Here is a 22615-nt window from a genome sequence, read left to right as displayed (position 1 = left end):
GGGTTATTGTAACACTTTTCGATGAATCCTTGCTGTAAGAATTGGCATTGTTGACTTCATTCTCCTTTTCCGGTAAGTAGGTCTTTGGAACTAGACCCATCATTTGATTCATCTTGCCACTTTTCAAGACATTTTCAATGAGTTCTCCAGAAATAACCAAATCTGCAAAATTTCTGGTTGCATTCCCCATTAGATGGTTTAAATAAGGAGCCTTTAATGTATGGACAAACATTACTGTGGCCTCTTTTTCTGACAAAGGTGGTTGAACTTGGGCCGCAGTGTCACGCCATCTCTGGGCATACTGTCTGAATGTTTCATTATTCTTTTTCTCCAAATTTTGGAGAGTCCATCTATCAGGAACCATGTCTGTTACATGGCGATACTGCTCTAAAAATGCTTTAGCCAAATCTTTCCAGGATCTAATGTTGGCTTTGGTCAATTGAGTATACCATTTTAAAGCCGGTCCTGTCAAACTATCCTGAAGCAGTGAATTAACAATTTCTCGTCCTTCAATATCCTGCCATTCTTCGACAAAACATAGTAATGTGGGATGAAGGGCATGTAGTACCATCATATTTATCAAATTCAGGAGCTTTGAACTTGATGGGAGGATTAGTCTGGAACCAAACTCAACTCACTAGCGTCAAACCCATAGAATGATTCAGTTATTTCCACAGATTCATTCGTTCTTCTAAGCTCTTGATCTGTCTGGTCATTCTTCATTTATTTTTGTTTCATTCAGCTCATTCAAATCTGGGATCAAATGCTCAGTATTAAGATCCCCTATTTTCACATCGGATATAAGCGGATTTTGCTTGAAGATGCAGGATCCACTTGTTGATCTTCATGTGGTTTGACTTTGTAATGCAGATGTACGAGCATTGATTTGTATAGGTAGTACCAGAATGATAAATTGGTTCTGGTGGAAACCTAGAGGATACATAGTTCTTGATCAAAAGATACAGGGTTTTCAGGCATTTTCCAGTGATAGCCTGCCTTTTAAACATATCCTCTATTTCTTCATCATACTGTCTTGTGAATTTGCAATACTGGCTTCAATTTTTTCCAACTTCATTCTCATTTCTTCTTGTTCTTTATGATGTGCTCAATACGCTGTATTTTATCCTCCATAATTCTCTTAGTAGCTTGTCTAGTACCGTAGTGATGTAGTATTTCTCTTTTGGCCAGAGTAACTGCGATTGAAAAATCTTTTAATATTATTTTTTCAAATTTTAATTAATGAATTTTAACTTAATAAATAAAATAATTCATAGTGAAAATTATGAATGAATGATGAATGTATGCAAAATGCATGTATGTAAAAACATTGATCCCAAAAAGTTAACTGTCATAGAACAACTTTCATCGGCATACAAAAGTTTCTTATAATAGTTCATAACTACAGATAAGGCGTAGCTTTCCTATTAAGCTCTATAATTTCTTTCATTAACCATGACACCTTCTTTCCGCACTTAGAAACTGGATCAACATGATGCTCAATTATTTTGGCTTCAACAGCTAGTTCCCCAACATATCTAGCAACTTCGCTCATTTGAACCATGGCCTCGAACACCATATTACTTCTTTCTTCACTTCTTTCACATAGAACTCAGTTGACTTTTGTTCATTCATTTCTTCAAGAGTTGCTCTAACTCAGTGATTCTAACTTGACAATTGTGCAGAATTTTTTCAAGATCCCTAATGCGTCTTCGCAGTGAAGCATTTCCTACTTCTTTGAGTCATTAGGCCCTAGACGAACCTTTTCTTGAAACAACGATTCTCAAGTTGCAAAATGTAAGCATTAAACTCTGAGTTTTTATTTCTAGACTGATCCAGATCTTCTTCAAGTTTTGTTCGTGCTTCTTGCGTTCTTTGATTAAGCTTCTGGATTGAACATCTTTGTTTCTGCATCTTTGCATCCAATTTCTAGCCACTTCTGCTACCTCAAGTCTGGTGTTGAAATTTTTTCTTTCCAGCTCCCATTTTCTTTTTCAACATTGGATTCTTCCATCTTTGGCCTCTGACTTCAAGTTCAGCAATCAACTGGTTCATTTCAGATTCAAAGCCCTTGAACATGATATTTTTTCTCACCTTCAAATTATTAAAGATGTCATTCATTCTTCTACATCTTTGCTCGATTCTTCTCTTTGCATTTCATTCCGATCTCGCGTGTTCGGCCTTGTGTTTTATAATTCGCTCTCTTCTGTCAACCTCAAAATCTTCCATTTTTGCTTTCCTTTCAAGGTTTTTGAGTAGACGGCTATTCTTCCTTTCAGATCTTAATCGTCTTTCTCGATATCCAATTCTGGTCATCTGTACCGTCGATTGGCTGGGTCCTGATGCTTTTCGGGATTTATATAACTCCTGGTAATTTTTTGTAAGGCTCTGTATTCATCCTCACCTTTTTCTTATCTTTTCTCAACATTGCACATTGTGATGAATGAAAGTCAATGTCAACCCCAACATAGCTTTATCTTGTCTCATTTGCTCTAACTCTTTCGACCAGCCTTCTCTTCTGCTTCAAACTCAGCTCTCAAGATTCAATCTGATGGAACCCCTTAATGCGATCTTCCATAGAGATATCCTCATTTTGATCTGGTAGAGGAATATTTCATTTTTTCTGACAGATCTCCATTCTTCATAATCAGGAGTTAGCATTTCTTTTGCTGCTTTAGCTCGGATACAAAAAGTTGTTTTCCAAGCTGTAACGGCTTCCATGATGTTTCTTTATAATTTTTGCTGTGGAATGCGAATCAGATGACTGTAATCCAGCAGTGATAGGTACAAATTGACGACCTTCATACTGTCTTATAACCAGAAGTGGTGCATATCCAATTCCTCCCCATAATCCGAGCAGCATTATCCAGTTATAATCTCCACATTTGTAAATAAATTCCCTGTTATTTGCCACGGGGCTCGCCAAAATGTTATTGCTTTGCAGATTTAAAGGCATTAATCCACATATCCTTCTTAATTTCTTTCGGCCATTTGCTCCAGAAATTCTTTTAATGGTGATAATCCGTATTAAAGCGTCGGTATGAAACCTTTTCTGTCCTCCAGAAATGACTACGGATCCAAACATATAACAACTGGGTACACCCTGAGAATCGTCCTCCTAGCCTTCTACAAGCATTTAACGATCTGAAGGTCTGCTAGAATTGCAGAAACAGGATTAATCTTTTTCGGTAGCTGTTCAAACAAATCTACCACTGCAGCTTCAACATCCCAATACTTTTGGGAAGATGACCATACCATATATACCCAGAGCAAATAAATCGAATCGTACTTTAATATCTGGATGGCTCTGAATAAGTTCTCTAATGTTGGTCCAAGCAATGCCTTCGCTTTCGCCTTTTTGTTTTGTACGGGGCTACCCATTTTCGTACCCCGCAATCTTTGCTAATTTAACTCGAAAGGGTTGAGTTTTAATTGACTTTGAATAGATTCGATTATCCAAAGCCCCTTCGATATGTAGCAAAGTTGTGTATTCTTCAATAGTAGGGACCAAGTCTTCTTTATTGAGAGTGAAGCAATTGTACCCTGGATTCCAGAATTGAATTAGGGCTCTGAGTAATTCATCATCAACTTCAACATAGAGCAAATATGGGATGTCTCCGTAAGTCTGATAAAACTGCAATTTTTTGTTTGAATCCCAACTTTCCCAAATGCTTCGCAAATCTTGCATATCATTTCTTTTTAGTGAAATTGAAGCATAACTGGCCAAGTCAGATACATAATCTCCTGCAGACTGTCTCCTTCTTGTCTTTGTAAATTCTCAGCCCACTGTCTTACTTCTGAGTTTAGAATTACTTGATTTGAACCCTTTTATCCATGGATGAAGGCTTTCCAATGAGACAATTAACACAAGGATCAATGTCTTTTATCCTGTATGATGATATGCAAACAGAAAAATAAAGAACCACACCAAGAAAATAAATTAGTTTACATAATAAAAAATTCAATAATAACATTTACATAAATATTCTTTATTTAAACATGCTTTTCTGAATTTAAATAATTTAAATAAACATGTAATTTAAACAATAAATTAACAGGAAAGTCAGAATTCATTTCTCCTGTGTGTTCACCTATTTTGGACAAAATTTCGGCATGACTTCTGATCGGAAGAGTTTCTAAGGTTTTTATATGCAGGGTTTCAGATCTAAGAATCAAGGTACCCGAATTGTCTTTGTTAGTGCCCCCTTGGGTTGCTAACCCTTAATCCTAGTCCATCACAGACTAAAGTGGATCGAGTTCAATTCGAGGGGATACATTTCTTTATATCTGACACGGAGAATAAATTCTCACGAAGATAGAGCATATGAACCCCGAAAGTTACTTGCTAGGTCTGACACGGAGAATAAATTCTCACGAAGACGTAGCTTTCACTCCCACTTAAAAGGGACAACTCAATTATAGAGTTTTATGTTATGCAATGCAAGTGTTGTGGTGAGGAGAAATGTTCATACCTCTGACAAAATAAATAATGAAATAAAATACTTACAAATAAAACATATAAATATATGAAAATAATAAGTAAATAAAAATTTTTGAAAAGAAAAAATTAAATATTAAATATATGAATTTTTAATTTTTAATTAATAGAGACAATTCATAATTGATTTTTAAAAGTTTGACCAGAGTCCCCAACAGAGTCGCCAGCTGTCGTAACCGGTTTTCGTCTGGGCACGAAATATTAAATTTGGCGGGGAAATTGATGTGAATAAATAATTTTGAAAATAATTTGTGAGTCGCCATCGACCTGTTGGATCAGGTAGGTCGAATACCTAAAAAATTTTCTTTTAAAAGAGTTTTTTTTAAAAAAAAACATTAATTAAAAAAATTGAACTGATCTGCGTTTTATAACCAAAAATTCGTTCTTAATAATAAAAAGGGATTCGTGGTCGGTTACGTTTAGGGAAGGATTAGCACCCCTACAACGCCCAAAATTGGTACTTTTTAATTATAAATTGTCTCTATTATTAAAGTATAAAATTCAAATATATTTAATTTATAATCCTATTATTTCAAAAAAAATTTATTTATTTAAAATATCAGAAAAGAACTTCTAGGTGCCTTAAGACAGCTCTTTTCTTTGATATTGATAAATATTAATTTAAATAATATTGTTTAAAAAATATCAGAATAGGACATCCAGTTGTATTAAGACTGTCCTTTTCTTCGATATTAAAAATAAACATTAAAAAATTTATTCCAGATTTATTATATATATATTTATGAATACATAAAAATATTTAAAAATATAAACAATAAAAATACCACTAAAACAATATATTTTAAAAGCAATAAAATAAATGAAAACTTATAAATTAAATGACTAAATTATAGTAAAATTAAAAACTTAATTCAATATTAATCAAGTATTAGGGATTAAACATGCTATTTCTTTATTTTATTTATTTAGTGACTAAAATAAAATTATCTAAAATTCGGATATTATAATAAAATAAATTAAAAATATAAACTAAGGATTAAAATATTATTTATTAAAATTAAGGGATTAAATCTGCTATTTATCCTAAAATATTATTTTATATAAAGGACTAAAATGAATAAAATTAAAATTAAAGAACCAAATTAAAAGGATTATAAATTTGATTTAGTGACTAAAATGTAAAGTTTACAAATTGGGATGACTGCGGACGTGGTTTAACTATTCTATAATTACGCGCATAGTCCTTCCCAAACGACGTCGTTCGGGAAGGACTATATATGGTCCAAAACCGGCTGGCCCGAAGGGCCAGCCTTCATTTTTTCATTTCTGTTCTCTCTCTAACTGAGAGAGAACAAATTTCTCTGCCTTCTCTCTAGCTTCCCTCATCGGAGGGAAGTCGGTCACCGTGTGCCGCCGTGAATGCAACCGCCGGCCACCGCATTTGGTGGCCGGAAAAATTTATTTTCTCCCTAATAGATAGATCGGACCGTCCTAAGGACGGTCCCGGTGTTCTTTTCCCTTAAAAAGCTCCTAATAGGAGCGAATCTACAAAATACCTTCGATATTTCGAAGGTTCTGACGAGATCCGGTGGTCGAGGCTTCTTCGGTAAGTTTCTTCCTTCCTTTTCCTTCTGTTTTTGGTTGCTGGATGTTTGACTGAGATCGTTGGTTTAGTAGTTTTTTTCTTTCTCTGTTTTTTTTCTGTCTTCTTTTTCCGTTCTTTTTTCAGGTTGGGGTGGTGGCTTTTATAGCCACCACCGGTGTGGCCATCGGACCAGTCCGAAGATGGGGTCTCGGTGAGTCACCGGACTACCAGTGGTGACTCACCCCGTAGCCATGGCATGGACGGCTGGCGTTGATCTTCTGGAGTCTTCATTTGGGACGTGGCAGCGGCGGAGGCGGCGAGAAAGTGTCGGCAGCCGCGTGGAAACGGGGGTGGCGCCGCGTGGCCCTAGGGTATCAAACCCTAGGGTTTCCCTCTGGAGCCATCTGGACCGTTGGATCTTGCCATATCCAACGGCAGCAAGATGAGGCGGCTGGTTTAGATTAGGGTTAGGAAACCCTAACTGGAAACCCAAATGTTTAGGGTTCTGGTTTGATTTGGACCGGTTCTGGTTTGTTTGTAACTGGGCCGGTCCAGTTGTAATTGGTCTGTAATTATTATTTATATATATATGTTAATATATAATAATAATAATAATGATGATAATAATAATAATAATAATAATAATAGTAATAATAATAATAATAATAATAATATTAATAATAATAATATGGATAAAAAATTAATATCTTCAAGTACCGAAAACCTCGACCAGGTCTTCCTCTGTTGCACCTTAGATATTGCAATATTGTAGAAGTGATCTACGGGGATACACTGAGCAACGAGAAACTTTCCCACGTTCAAATGGAAGACAAGATCTTATCCATGCCGGACCACCCGTTTCTCCTAACGCTTTATGCCCATATCGAAGCTTCTCAATACACCTGTTCGTATTCGGATATCGGACTGCCACACACGAGTTTTACATATTTATTTGACCTAAGATATAAAATTCCTCATGCTTAATTCTCCTTTGCTGATGGCTTTCATAATGCAAGTTCATAATCTTTGTAGTGGACCTGCTCGCAAAAAAAAACTTGATGACTGTAGACCAACCTGTGCTTCCGTCTCACGAGATGAGGAAGAACCGACGGGCTCATCGTGGATAAGAGCAGGACGTCAGAGCACTGTCCTGAGCAATAACGATTTATGAAGTTTATATCTGAATTGAAAGTAAATTTAATTCGAGCTTGAATTGAATTTGAATTTTATAAGGTTATATTTGACCAGTTACTCATTAGGATTCAAACATTTTTAGATTCGAAAGTATATTTTTAATAAGATTTAAATTATTATTTTGAATCAAAATAGACTTGAATCAGATTTAGGGTTGTAAATAAGACAGACAGATCATGAGTCACTCAAGATTAATTCAGTCAAATTTGATCAACACTCGATTGAATTGATTTGACTCTAGCTTGAACTTGACTTGAATTCTTAATGAGTCAAAACGAGTTACTTTGTATTCGGCTCGAAAAACTCGTGAGTAACTAAAAAAATGTTAAAATTTTAGGATTTTTAAATCAAATCGTTAATAATATTAATATTTATATATATATATATTTAAAATATAATACTATAAGATTTTTATGTACTTAAGGTTTAGGTTCAGGTTCAAGTTTCGAGTTAAACTTTAATTTTTAATTTCGGTTGGAGTTTAAAAATTTTAAGCTCGTGAGTTTTTGAGTCGAACTTAACAATTTTAAGTTCACAAACATAAATAAACGAACACGTTTATTCATTTAATTAAACGAACATAATTTTTTTATATTCATTTATTTAACAATAAACAAACATAAATAAATTTCTCATTTAATGATTTACGAATGATTTGTTGAATGTTAAATCCGTTTACAAACGTACATATTTTTCCAATTAAAACTAAATTACCATCCCTCACTAGAGTATAGAAATTATAACAAAATCTTGCCGGGAGCATGACGCCAATTCTGAATCGTAATCATTATCCTCACGAGTAGCCCATTTCTTCTTGGTTAATGTCCATCACCGTCAATTCATATTCTAACAAAGTTGACATTGATCTTATTGAAAATGAAGGGCCCAGATTCTTTGAAGGACAATTCTTTTTCATAGTAAACAATTTGAAATAAGCAGCAAAATAAAAGGGTAAAACGACCATTCCCAGTCCACATGCACCACCGACTTTCATTCTCATCTCCACATACTCAGCTGCAGACACGCCCCCGGTCCCACCGCTAACGAGCCGTTAACCATACGGCACAGTGCTCGCGAAAGTGGACGAATCATCAGCATCTGACGGTAAGTATTGAATCCCTAAACATTCTAGTTAACGAGTCAGTTAATTACGATTAAAAAATCATTGGGAGGATTAGGTCAGAGCCATCCGTTTGTGATGTGTCGGAAAGAGAAAGTTGGAGTGAGTAAAAATCCTTTTGGACTTATGCTTTTCTTTGATTCCGTTTAATGGTAGTCGGTTTCCGTTTTGTTTGATTAAAGAAATGAAAAGCTTCATTATCACGCTGGTAAAGCTTCAGTTCCAGTTCTGTCCTTACATTTTGTTTGAACTTTTATGAAATGATTAATTGAGAGGCTTGTGGTTAAAGCAAAGCGGCACTCTCTTCATAGAGATTGATGATTGATTGAGGGATAAGAGAGATTGAGGGAGAGTTTTTTTTAGAGAAAAAATGGCCGAAGTGAGAGGATTGGACACGTGGCGGGAGGAGTTGGCGAGTTTGGTGGAAGATCCGGGGATGATATACACCGAGGAAATAGGTTTCCCGTCGTTACCGCCGTTCGCTGATCAGAAACCCACGGCGGTTGCTGAGAGTGATCATGGGACGGAACCGCCGGAGGCCTTGAAGGAACAAGTGAAGGAATTTTTGAAATCGTGGTGCGAGATGGTTCTAGAGCTTGGAAGAGGATGTAGAGATATTTTGCAGCAAACGGTAGTTACTGAGGATTCGTTTATAGTTCAGAGGCTTGGTGGACCCGTGGCTAAGGTCTCCAGTCGATTGAGTTTCTTGAATGAATTCTTGCCCGAGGATCGTGATCCTATTCACGCTTGGCCTGTTATCTTCTTCGTTTTCATCCTTGCACTTGCAGGTACTAAATCTTTTATCGCTAATGATGAATTGATTATCAATTACTATTATTTGCGTTTATCTGTGGTTATTGAAAATTTGGAACGCTAGATTCACACGATTTTAGGACTGCATTCATGAATTTTCATAATCGATTGTAAATTTGAATGATTGAGAAAGATGTATTTTTGGTTAATTCAACATTGTTTGAAATTTTGCAGCTCTAAATTTGAATGGTGGGCATGATGGATTGGCACCACCAGTGAAGAAAGTACTTGTTCATCCTCCTAGCGCAAGCCGAATCGAGCTCCCTGATGGCAGACACTTGGCTTATCGTGCAATGGGTGTTCCAGCGGACAAAGCTAGATTTTCTTTTATTGCACCACATTCCTTTCTTTCGTCCCGACTTGGAGGTAAGAGTATATAATTAATAGAAGTTTATATGCATGTTCTCGATCAAATTGGTGTAGACTTGTATAATTTTATTTGTTAAACAGGTATACCAGGAGTTAAGAGTTCACTCCTTGAAGAGTTCGGTGTTCGCCTGGTTACATATGATCTTCCTGGTTTTGGGGAGAGTGATCCTCATCCTAGTAGAAATTTAAATTCATCAGCATTTGATATGCTACATCTTGCTGATGCTGTTGGGGTCAAAGATAAGTTCTGGGTGTTGGGCTACTCGAGTGGAAGTATCCATGCTTGGGCTGCTCTTAGACATGTATCTCACAAAATTGCAGGTATGAGCTGGTTGCTTCTGTAAATTTACTGTTTTGACACCTGACATATTAATGCATAATGTTACTTAGAAGCCTGAATAGATATTGGTTTTGTAATGGGTTATTTAATTTATTAAGGCCTATGCATCTTCACAAACTCTACAGGTGCAGCAATGGTTGCTCCAATGATCAGTCCGTACGAACCTAGCTTGACTAAGGAAGAAATACAAAGTATTTGGGGAGAGTCATTACCAAGAAGGAAGTTAATGTATTATCTAGCACGAAGATTGCCAAAACTGCTGTCCTCCTTTTACCGCCGGAGTTTCCTATCAGGAAAGCATGGCCGAATTGAAAAGTGGATGTCTGTGTCGCTTGGAAGGAGGGTGAGTCAACTCTCATCTTCAATAATTTCTCAAAAATCTTCTCTGTAGTCCTATTTACTCTTCGCTTCAAACTTTTTGGGGCTAGGATGAATAATTGCTAATTTTTAAAAAACTGTTTAAAAGATCACATTTCAATAATCTCTTTCAATTGCAAACACTTTGACGTGCATGTGGTCCTATTGGACTAAGAAATAGAATAGGGATTGATGCATGAAGTGATGCCCTATTGGGTGAACTTATGGAGTTTGTTCGAAGTATGAAAGTGCTATGTGATAAGATCTACTGTTTTGCAAAAGCGTTGTGTTGAAAACTAGCCTTTGATGTGTTCCAAGGATTTGCGTAAGTTAATCTTGACGTGTGCAGGATGAGATTCTAACTCAAGGAGCAACGTTTGAAGACTTCTGGCATAGAGATGTAGAGGAATCAATCCGTCAGGGAAATGCCAAACCATACATTGAGGAAGCTGTCCTACAGGTTTCAAACTGGGGTTTTTGTCTGGCAGATCTTCAGGTGCAGAGGAAGTGTTACACAAATGGAATTTTCCCTTGGCTCAAGTCCCTTTACAGTCAAGCGGAATGTGAATTGGCAGGATTTCTTGGACCAATACATATATGGCAGGTTTGGGGACTTTACTTTTTGTTTCCTCAATATAGCCTGCTTTTAAATCTTGCGAAGAAGTATGTTTTGGTATCTCTGTGAATATCAAGTGCGAGGAACATGATCCCTTCTCTGTGAATATTAAGTGCGAGGAACATGATCCTTTCTGTGTGAACATTAATTGTATGTAATTTAGTTGGTCACCTTTTTCTCTGTGAATATATATTGATCACTTGCTATACAGGGGATGGATGATCAAGCTCTTCCAAAAGGAATGATAGATCACATAAGCCGTGTTCTACCAGGGGCCACCATCCATAACCTCCCAAATGAAGGTCATTTTTCCTTCATCTTTTTCTGTGACGACTGCCATCGGCAGATATTCTCTACTCTGTTTGGAAGTCCTCAAGGTCCTCTTGACCAGTCAACAGACGAAGGTGAGATCCCGTCCGAAGGAGAGATGGAAGAGAAACCATTAGCTACCGGTGCTACCAAAAATTGATACACCGCCATAGATTTACACTTTTTGCTTGCTTTATATCACAAATTTTGTGTAAATAAACCACAGATTGCACCTCATAGCTCATGGGAGAGGGTTTAGATGTCTGAAAATTTATGTTACTAAGGACTTGAGAGGTATGGGTAAAATAAAACGTACGATAGAGATGAGATATGTACCAGGCAAGGAGCACTGGTTTTAGCGATTTACCTTGCACAACACGAGAATCAATTAGGATCATTCTATTAACAATTCTTTTGGCATTTTCCCATTGCAAAGCTCCAAAGAATTTTGACAGCTTTTTTCACCAGGAATGTAGGCTGTGGCACAGCATGTGCAAAATCCCGGTGGTTTCACTGGCGTAATAAAGTGACCTTCTGCAGTTGCATCCGAGTGTGATGATGCTTGTGCATGGAATCTGCTCTGCTCGTTCGTGGAAGTGAAATTGACAGTGAAAATCCTACATTTGACCTCAGGCGCAACCCCAAGAGACCATTAACCAGTAGAACAAGTAAAACGCAGTTCAATTAAAATAAAATTTAGTAATTTCGAAGTTTAATCTTAATTTATAAATCACAAACATCAATCTACCAAATTGTTTTTTGAAAGGTAGCACATATATGCATCCGAAATCAGTAAAAGTTGGCAGTAATAGGCAAAAAGATAGAAGGTAAATGAATAGAAGACGCCCAACGCGCAAGGCCATGAGCGGTGCGGCGAATATGTTGAACAAAAGGCGAGGAGCTTCAAAAAATGTGGATGCAGCGAGATTTTAATTGTACCATATTCAGCGAGTCACTTTCAACGATCACATGAGATGCGTCCAACTTAATTGCTAGGCTGATACCGGAAGTAAGAGCGCAGGCTTCGACGATGCTGACGTCAGCAGAAAACGATAGTGGCAAGGCAACCCATGACCCGCTATCACCAACCCATTTGCATCGACATGAACCGTGGAGAATGCACCAACAGATGGCGAATACATAAAATGTTTTTTTTTTTGCCAGAATAAAAGAAGTTATTTTTATTTAAATAGAAAAAACATCTAAATAACAATGAAAGTTTACGACTACAATCGTAACCTAAAACATATAAAGATAATATTTTTCATAATTAGTAACACGAGATACTATTCAAGATCACAAAGGAGCATACAAGTAAAATATTAAAAATCTAAAATTACAAAAACTAAAATTAAGAAATTATTTAAAATATAAAATATTAAAAGCATTAAATTTTTTTAAAAAAATTAATGAAGAACGGTATTATTAAAAATTAAAAGAATAAATAAAAATTATTGAATTAAAAATATAAAAAAAATTAAAAATATAAAAATATAAAGTGTCAAAACATTTAACAATTTTATCAAAAAAAAATCTTCGAATGTCTCTGTTAACGATTTATAAATACTTTTTTTTAACAATTTACATTTTTATAGCTTTTGACATTTAATTTTATTTTTTAAGTTTTAATATTATTTTCTAGGGTAAACTACATGTTTAGTACCTAAACTATCACTTTTGTTCTGTTTTAATACATAAACTTTCAATTTTTTCAAAATCATACTTAAAGTTTACTTTTTATTTCATTTTAGTACCCCACTGTTAAAAATTTAGGTACTAAAATGAAACAAAAAAGTTAACGTTGGGAGTACTAAAATGAAATAAAAAGTAAACGTTAGGTATGATTTTTAAAAAATTGAAAGTTTAGGTACTAAAATAGAACAAAAGTGATAATTTAAGTACTAAACATGTAGTTTACCCTATTTTCTAATATTTTATGATTTAAATTTTAAACATTTATTCTTCTTTCTTTTGCTTGAAGGTTAAATAAATCATCAAATTTTATAAAAAAAAATATTAAGTTCATATATCATTTCATTATTCGTATATAGATCGTCACTTCAACATATATTGACTCTCAAGTCAATATTATGGATCACCTCATCAGTGCCGTAAATCGTTACGTTAACACTAGAATGATCAACGATGATTTTTATCTGTAAAAAAACTATACTGAATATTATTTTTTTTGATTTAAAGGCTTAATGTGATTAAAAAAAATCAGAGAATTAATTGATTTTTCAAAAAGTTGAGGGGTTTAGCTTAGTTTTTTTTTTTACATAAATGTCGTTTGATTGCTTTCTAATCAAACAATTTGGTATAACCACTTCCAATATGGAAAGCAATTCATTGGACATTAATTCCAATCAAAATGATTGTACAAATTAATTGGATTAAACCCGCAGCATTTCAAAAGTTGGACACCCAAAATGTTATTGACACTAATCGAAATGGAAAAATTGAGATTATGCGTTGACATCTCTCAGCAACACGTTCTTCCTCTTTATGCATGCATGCATGCATGCATGTATGTATGTATGTATGTATGTATTTTTATCTTTGGTTAATTACATCAGACAATGAGGATGTTTTCACAACATCTCTTGGTACAACTCCGATGGGAAACTTAAGACGCCAAAGCATGATTTTTGAGCACTCTTCTGGTGGAATACCCTTTAACTTGCTCTCATCTTCTTGCACTATTTGTTTGACCAATTTCAGGGAATTCTGAAGAAGAAAAAAAAGCAGTATTGGGAATTTATATGCACGAAAATAATAAAGCGATACCGACATAAAATAAAATGTGTAAGAAACATGATTTAATTTGGTTTGATCTTGTCTATTTTTATAAATAAAAAAATAATATATTATAAACGTAAATAACACAAAAGGCATAAATACATGATATCTTGTGTATCCTGGAATTAATATCATCGGTACCAAAATCTGAAGTATCCCAGATAAGTCTCACATTATGTTTACAAAAATAATCTCTTGCAAATATTTACTTACTTGGGAAGTGCCCTGACCCGATGTGGGACGACCCCATCTCTCAGGGTCCCAAAGGATAAAACTGTTGAATGCAAAGCTTGAAATATGAATGGGAGGTTTGGTCTCATCATCTGTCTGGTTATTCATCTTCCTTAGATGCCATCCTATAACCTGTGACGAATCGCAAACGGGTCCTTCGATCACTACTTTTCTCTTGTTTGCTGATAGTAACGCCATTGGCCAAGTTCCAAACACCCTGCAATTGGCCAAAACATTCATTATTCAATCCCAGAAATTGGCAGCTGAAACATCCTTTTCACGGTATGTACATGTAGAATCTTATGCACAGGTAGTTTGAAACTCGTTTTCACAAAGAAATATTGTATGGGAAAAAGAGTTAGGTGAGTGAAAACGTACTCGATTTGTCTGAGTTGTTGGAAGAAATCGAGATCATAGACATTGGAAAGTCCAGCGAAATGCACTATCCCACTCAGCTTGTGCTGCTCAATGTGCTTCAATGCAACGTTCCGTTGATGATTTAGCTCTGCTTCAGCCTCTGTGAAATTCTCCTTCGACACTAAATGCCTATACATAATCCCCGTTTTCCGAAGAATCGCCGATACCTCGTTTGAATCCGATCGCCCTTCCACGATGATCCACAACAATGGTTGAGGAACCAGACGTATAGTACTGGCTAACCTCCTCAAGAAGACACCTCGAAACCGATCTTTTGTGCTTGTCGGTGTGACGACAATTAAACGTCTCCCAGCTGGCACATTGGTTTCGTGAACAACATCAACATCATCTGGTTTTGATCTCTCCTGCACCGGAACCGGAGTTTCGGCTCTCAAACTTCTGTTAACATTGCTGCTATGTGCCACTGATGTTACTGACTGGTTCACGGGCTGAGTCGAACTACTCTGTGATTTATTATCAGCAAAATGGTTCGAAAAAATTGAATCCTTACCAGTAGGAGCAAAGCCTGTGAAAAACCCCATAACGAAACATAAAGAGAAATGAACAATGGCTTTCTTCCATAACTGAACTTTCTTCTTGGATCTCTCAGCAGACCCCATGGAATTTTGAGGTCCGGATAATTTGAAAACAGAAGAGGGGGGAGGGGATTTAAAAAATAAAGGAGCAATGGGGGTTTGATTTATATTTAAATTATGTTAGGGGGTAGTTCAGAATAGCTTGAAGTAAAAGAAACATGGGAAAACACAATGGGGGAGGCTTGGAGTTACTCATTACAAAAACAGTTCGTACCTTATTTTATATTATACCAGCTGTTAATGATTCATTTTTGGTAATGACTGGGGTTGACCAAATGTGCATTATTATCATGTTTTTAGTATTTCCTCGGGTGGCAGAATGTTGTTCAAGTGTTAGCGCCATGGTTACTCCAAAGCTTGCTTGCTTGCTTGCAAATCTTCATGTTACTGAAATAGATATTACGCGGAAGAGTGAGAAAACATTGAAAGGGGTGGGCCTGAGTGGTAATAATGCCATTTTAATGTAGGGTATTGCTGTTAAGACGAGGTGCACCGCACTTACTTTTCTGACATTTCTTTTTGGTGATTGGGCTATCAAGACTCAAATATTAAATAAAAATTGAGTTATAAAATAAGACTCAAATAACATACAAAATTTTAATTTAATTTTTAAGTTGGAGTCTCTCAAATGTATATGATGTATATATCACATGTGAAAAATATGAATGAAATATATATGTATATAATATATGATTTTGGAAAGTTATTTAAATTAAAATCAATTATTACCCCCAACATTATAAATATTTATAATAAAATTGAAACAAGAATTCAAACAACTCAATTTGACTCTAGTTTCAAAAACTTAATTCAAAAAGAAATTTAATTGTAAAATAAAATTATTTTAGAATATTCAAAATTTTGACTTGACTCGATCCGACGAATACTCACCCCTAATTCTTGTATGGTTTAATTCAAGTAGTTTTCTTTTTTGGGTTTCTCCCTATTTGCATTTTTCTTGATTTGTTCAATACATTACTTGCCCCACCTAAATAAACATTTTCTTTCAAAAACCTTAACTCGTAACTTAATTCATTTTTAAAACCTTCGTCAAGGAATCATACAGAGCTCTCATCCCAAACAATTGTAACTACAAAATAAGGCTTCTAGACTCTAGAGCATAGGAACGGCTGGACCTTCGGTGTGGACAGAGAATAAGGCTTACCTTCCAAAATTGAGTGTAATAGCCTAACTAAAGTAGGAAACAGGTAAAGAAAATTAGTAAGAAAGAAACTCAAATATAAAGACAAATACCAAACTATAATTGTTTAGAAGCGATTCAACCACAGTATGAAGCAAACCCTGACAATTGAACAAAAGTCTCAACCAGAACAAGATAAAAACTAAATCATATTAAAATTGGTCCGAAAAGTTAAAACTTCCATGCAAATAGTAAACGCTCGACAAAAATGGTAACCCATGAATGACTCCAACGCGACAGCTCACTTCTTCTTGGCAGCAGACTTGGTGACCTTGGCACCTGTTGGGTCCTTCTTCTCAACACTCTTGATGACACCAACAGCCACAGTCTGACGCATGTCCCTCACAGCAAAACGACCGAGCGGTGGGTATTCTGAGAAAGTTTCCACAACCATGGGCTTGGTCGGAACCATCTTCACCATTCCTGCATCTCCGTTCTTCAAGAACTTAGGCTCCTTCTCGAGCTCCTTACCAGATCGTCTGTCGATCTTGGTCAACAGTTCAGCAAATTTGACGGCAATGTGGGAGGTGTGGCAATCAAGGACTGGGGCATATCCATTTCCAATCTGACCAGGATGGTTCATGATGATGACCTGAGAGGTGAAGTTGGCAGCTTCCTTGGCAGGATCATCCTTTGAGTTCGAAGCAACATAACCACGCTTGAGATCCTTAACTGCAACGTTCTTCACATTGAACCCAACATTGTCACCGGGAAGAGCCTCTGGGAGGGATTCGTGGTGCATCTCAACAGACTTAACTTCAGTTGTCAATCCAGTGGGACCGAAAGTCACAACCATACCGGGCTTCAAGACACCAGTCTCAACACGACCAACAGGAACAGTTCCAATACCACCAATCTTGTAGACATCCTGAAGTGGGAGACGGAGGGGCTTGTCCGATGGCCTCTTGGGCTCATTGATCTGGTCAAGAGCTTCAAGGAGAGTGGGACCCTTGTACCAGTCAAGGTTGTTAGACCTCTCAATCATGTTGTCACCCTCAAAACCAGAGATTGGGACAAATGGGATCTTCTCAGGGTTGTAACCAACCTTCTTAAGATAAGAAGAGACTTCCTTTACAATTTCATCATACCTTGCTTTGGAGTATTTCGGAGTTGTGGCATCCATCTACAACAAATGATAATTGAAAAATCAGTTCAGCTAAGTCACAAAAACAAGTTATGATAACAACTTCCATTAACAAAATGAACACAACGAAAATGAGAACTAAATCTCACCTTGTTGCAGCAACAAATCATCTGCTTGACCCCAAGGGTAAAGGCAAGCAAAGCATGCTCACGGGTCTGACCATCCTTAGAGATACCGGCTTCAAAACCACCAGTGGTTGAATCAATAATAAGAACAGCACAGTCAGCCTGTGAGGTACCAGTAATCATGTTCTTGATGAAGTCACGATGTCCAGGGGCATCAATAACAGTGCAGTAGTACTTGGTTGTCTCGAACTTCCACAAGGCAATATCAATGGTAATACCACGTTCACGCTCGGCCTTAAGCTTGTCAAGAACCCAGGCATACTTGAATGACCTTTTGTTCATCTCAGCAGCTTCCTTCTCAAACCTCTCAATCACACGCTTGTCAATACCACCAAGCTTGTAGATCAAGTGACCAGTGGTGGTGGATTTGCCAGAGTCGACATGGCCAATGACCACAATGTTGATGTGAATCTTTTCTTTTCCCATTGTAGAACTGGAGACAGAAACTAAACATCAACATATTCATAAAACAAATCAAAACTCAAATATATTTCTTTTCAACTAACCACAACAAGAATTAGACATCAAGAAACAAAGAAGAAAAACAAATCTGACATCCAACTGCAGAAACAAGTTTCACGAGGAATAATAAAACTTAATTTTTTTAAAAAAAATTTGAAGTTTAATAGTAGTGGCCGCTGGGATTCGAGCCCAGGTCCTCCATAAAAATGGGGTTCTTTCCACTGAACTACAGCCACTGGATCTTATCATTTCCTTTCCGATTAAAAGCAAATAAGCCTAAGAGAGGATAAACGTTGACAGTTTCAATCATTTTGTCCTTTGCGTACAGATTTTTACAGCGGCTATATCTCTTTCAGTAAATTTATGATTATCACATGAACTATGTCCTCAAAAAATATATTTTAGAGATTTAAAGCCACCGGATTCTATACAAAAAATAGATGCACAGAATCTAAAAACACATCGATTGAAACAAAAAGAAATGAAAAATTTAATCCGTAAAAAGAATCATTAAAGCAAAACGGTATCAAATCAGAATCATTTAGAAATGAACAAACCAGACAGAGAAAACTAAAAACAAATCCGTAAAAAGTATACTCAAATCACATAAATCAAGGAACTAATATATCAGCTAGTAACCACTAACATCATATTTTCCTTCAAATCAAAGCAACTTAATAGAAAATTACTACAAAAAGGATTGTACCTGTAAAGTATAGAATTTAGTCTTTGAGATTCGCTTGACCTAAAGCTCGCCTCGTAGCAACAGAATAGAGCGTAATGCGCAAGCGAAGGATTAGGAATAGGAAATCAGCTGCCCCCTTAAGCTTAAGTAGCCACGCTCTCAGCTTAGTTTTGGCTAGGGTTTCTTTCCTAACCGTCGGATTAAGGACAATCCAAGGGCTAACATTCGACATCTCACATGAGCCATAAAGGGTTTTTTGATATTTTATTTCCGATTTAATTATAATGCCCTTATTGGAAATAACACAAGACTCCTTAAAATGTTAAATACCAATTTTACCCTCAATTATTTTACTATTTTACACATTTCTATTTCGAATGGGCATGTCTTTTAACCGATTTCGTTCCACTTATCTTTCCTTCTTTCTTTTTATTTTATTTTTTATTAATTTAGAGTAACTGAATATATTTTAAAGATTTTTAAATATTTGATAATAAATACTTTAATACTCTGTAATTACTGGTGCTTGAACATGTAACTTTTAGGGATAATCATTCATTTAATTACCGAAGTCGCTTAATTCGTGCTTCTACGGATCTTTCTTAAACCTTAAGATTTTTCAAAACAATATTATTCTAACTTTTTTAATGTAATCATTCAATTTTTTTATTTATATGAAAGCGGAAGCTTAGCAAATTGGAAATGCTTGATTGCTCCGATTTGCAATGCAGGAGGAAAAGAGTCCGATAATATGCGTTTTTGGTGGATCATGCCTATGGTGTCGGCTTGGCTCTTAAACATGATCTGAGGTGCTTATGGAACAACACACCATAAACAAAAACCCAATCACCTCCTCTTTATTTATTATTCGGCCTGGAAAAGGATTTGCATACATTCAATATCAAATGTACAAATTCTTTATCGACATAAAATGCTTAAAATTACTGATATTCGGTCTATAGATCGATTAATCCAAATCGATACTACAGTGGCGAGAGTGACCCTTCTAACCCAGTTTGCTCTATTCACAAACGTTAGGTTTCGAACCCCTGACCTTTCTTAAATAATCTAATGCCTCATCTCATTATACCAATTGGTTGTTGTCTAAAACTTTCTTTTAGAGTATTGATGTTTAACTCGTAGTCGTTCGTATAAATATATTTTCTAAAAATGTATAAAATTTTATGAAACTAAATATACTTACATTAAATATATATTTAATATTTATTTCGAATTTAAATTACATTATATCATAGTGGCTAACTGGTACACATTTTATAGTTAGTACGCATTGTCTTATTAGGTGAGTTACTTCATCACATTGTAGTTGTATGAGGGTGAGACTGCAACCATATATTCATTGTTGCTAGTGTATACAAGAGAACATATATTCAAACATTTCCATGGAGCATATTAAAAAGATGATGCATCGGATTCTAATTTCACAAACGCAGGTGATTACAAATAAGTTGTAACATTTATATATCAAATTCAGAGCGGCTGTTTTAATTCTAAAGAGTGTGGGTCCATATAAGAAAATGTTATTCATGTTAGCAGGGACTGCTTTTTTGCTAGTTGGGTTTGGCAAGCACTGGGAGTTAATTGGAATTCAGCAGCAAACCAACTTGATTTCAAAGAATGGCTTTTGGGGATCTTTACAACAAATAACAAAAGCAAGCATGCTCTAATTGGCATCAGTATTTGGTCTCTATGGGGAGCACGAAACATGTTTATTTATGAAGGACAGAAACAAACAGTTTCCAGCTTACTTACCCCCATTCATAGTCATTGCAGGGAATTATCATCAGTTTATTCGGCCTTGACCCATCCACATACTCACAATCAAGCCAAATGGGAATCTCCACCGAATCCAATCGTCAAAGTTAATGTTGATGCGAGCTTCATTCAGTAGGAAAATAAAGCTTGTTCGGGAATCATCATTCGCGATATGGAAGGGCATATTTTGGGAACTTGCCATGTCAACAATAACCCGATTACGTCTGTCTTCATGGCCGAGGCAATAGCTACTTTCAAGGGATACAATTTGCATTAGACATTGGACTTAGCATGATTATAATTGAGAGTGATGCAAAACTCATCATCAACAAATTGAAAAGCAACGAAACTGACCTTTCAGAAATCGGGTCTCTCATCCGAGATGCAAAGCTCTCGCACGTAACCTCCTGTCCTGTGATTTCAGCTTCATTGGAAGAAATGGTAATAAGGCAGCACATGCAATGGCAGCGGAAGGTCTTTCCAGCTCTAGATCATTTTTGGGTAGAGGAAGCACCGAATATAGTTCTTCGAATCGTAGTTGAAGACTGACGTCTACTCAATCCTCCCTGATCCTGCTTGGCACTGTTCTTCGAAGGGGATACACTATTCACTCTCATCGGTGAAACCCTGTTTCATCCTCTGATCCTTGGCCTTCAATTCTTTATTCTCTTCAGATTGGAGTGGGTATCGACTGTTGTTCTCCTTTAAGAGTTCCATTCCTTGTTTTTTATTTTACTTTACTTCAGTTTGTAAGCTCCTTGGGACTTTTTTTCTTTTCACTTCAACAATCGCTTTTCTTTGTATGTGTTGGCTCCACGTCGTCATGGTAGGCCATGTTTTTTCTTATTCAATAATAACAGTCGATGCTTTTATCAAAAAAAAGAAAGCTAAAGAATGTTTTGCGTTAAATAAACATAATCAAAATTTATAATTGCGACCTATACACTTTGTCAACATAAAATTCTTAATAAAAAACATTGTTTACATTATGTTTTTGAAACTTGAAAGATTTGGTCATCGAAGAGAAAAAAAAGTAGTAAAGTGAAGATTTTGGAAAATTATGTGGGTGGTTTGTTTGCTTATACAAGGTTAATTCATCCAAGTATATGCTATACTTTAATGATTTGGCATTATCCATAGTTGATTGAAGCGGAAAATCTAAAGAGATTTGCCTTCTAGTTTTTAATTATACGCTTTTTTTCGATAGTTTATAATGTAATATTTTTCTAAAAAAAAGTTTCTTAATTATTAGTAACGTATACATATTTAAGGACGGTGGGCAATGGTCGTACAATGCATTTCTGAGAAGATAGTTGGATCCCGACCCTGGGTCCGCTCCGCCAGCATGCTCTCAATCCCTATTTACCTAATGTCGATATCTGCATCCTTGACCTTGTCACAACGAAGGGTCATTGGAACGTTGAGGCCATCTCTGCCCTCCTTTCTGCAGAGGCCATTCGGCATGTCATTGCCATAAAGCTCCCTGATATTCACGATTCGGATGATATGTGTGTCAGGAAGTGGGGCCCTCTCCATCACTTTATTACGTCTTCGGCTTACAGTTCCTTGGCTGCACCTTCTTGGAGACCAAGAAATCTTCTATGACACTCGGTTTGGAGCCTTCAGGTCCCCCAAAGAATCTGCTTGTTCTTATGGTCTACTTTCCAAAACAAACTTCTGACTAATGCAGAACGGGTCAGGCGCTGTCTCTCTAATGCACCCTCTTGCTCGTACTGCAATTTCCATGAAGAAAACATCATTCACGCTCTCTGGGACTGCCCTTCGGCCAAGGAAGTTTGGACCCGCATGCTGCCCCAGCCGGCTGTCGTGGAATTCTTCCGTCAAGATCTTGTCCGTTGGCTTCACTCCAACATAAGTAACGACCGGAATCACCCCTCCTTGAATATTCCTTGGTCCCTTGTTTTCTCCTCTTTGGTTTGGTAGGTTTGGAAAAGCTGCAATAATATCGTCTTCAACGTTCAACGTCCCCTCTTGGAAGCAACCATCTCCTGCGCAACAG

The 22615-nt window shown here is 36.3% G+C and overlaps 3 protein-coding genes across 4 annotated transcripts; 1 reads left to right on the top strand and 2 right to left on the bottom strand.

Moving 5' to 3' along the window:
• Positions 1-3743: 3743 nt before the first annotated feature.
• Positions 3744-19056, bottom strand: LOC120123999 (elongation factor 1-alpha-like). Of its 2 annotated transcripts, XM_039142773.1 has the most exons (4): positions 18861-19056; positions 17637-18111; positions 16637-17526; positions 3744-3758 (listed from the first exon to the last, which is right to left on the bottom strand). In XM_039142773.1, the coding sequence occupies exons 1-3, from the start codon at positions 19049-19051 to the stop codon at positions 16645-16647; spliced, it is 1548 nt and encodes a 515-aa protein (XP_038998704.1). In that variant the 5' UTR covers positions 19052-19056; the 3' UTR covers positions 3744-3758; positions 16637-16644. The 2 variants fall into 2 exon arrangements, with proteins under 2 accessions (XP_038998704.1, XP_038998703.1); XM_039142772.1 differs by lacking the exon at positions 3744-3758 and having other exon boundaries at positions 16421-17526.
• LOC120123997 lies at positions 8540-11613 on the top strand. Its single transcript, XM_039142771.1, has 6 exons — positions 8540-9143; positions 9343-9534; positions 9619-9858; positions 10003-10220; positions 10584-10838; positions 11062-11613. The coding sequence occupies exons 1-6, from the start codon at positions 8726-8728 to the stop codon at positions 11317-11319; spliced, it is 1581 nt and encodes a 526-aa protein (XP_038998702.1). The 5' UTR covers positions 8540-8725; the 3' UTR covers positions 11320-11613.
• On the bottom strand, positions 13710-15259 carry LOC120124000 (beta-1,4-xylosyltransferase IRX9-like). Its single transcript, XM_039142774.1, has 3 exons — positions 14568-15259; positions 14172-14406; positions 13710-13886 (listed from the first exon to the last, which is right to left on the bottom strand). The coding sequence occupies exons 1-3, from the start codon at positions 15224-15226 to the stop codon at positions 13713-13715; spliced, it is 1068 nt and encodes a 355-aa protein (XP_038998705.1). The 5' UTR covers positions 15227-15259; the 3' UTR covers positions 13710-13712.
• Positions 19057-22615: the final 3559 nt, after the last annotated feature.

The sequence above is a fragment of the Hibiscus syriacus genome, unplaced genomic scaffold (genome assembly GCF_006381635.1).
Source record: "Hibiscus syriacus cultivar Baekdansim isolate YM2019G1 unplaced genomic scaffold, ASM638163v2 tig00110410_pilon, whole genome shotgun sequence".
In the NCBI taxonomy this organism is placed as follows: domain Eukaryota; kingdom Viridiplantae; phylum Streptophyta; class Magnoliopsida; order Malvales; family Malvaceae; genus Hibiscus; species Hibiscus syriacus.
Note: the sequence above shows the minus strand (reverse complement) of the source record. Positions and strands in the feature narration are given on the sequence as shown.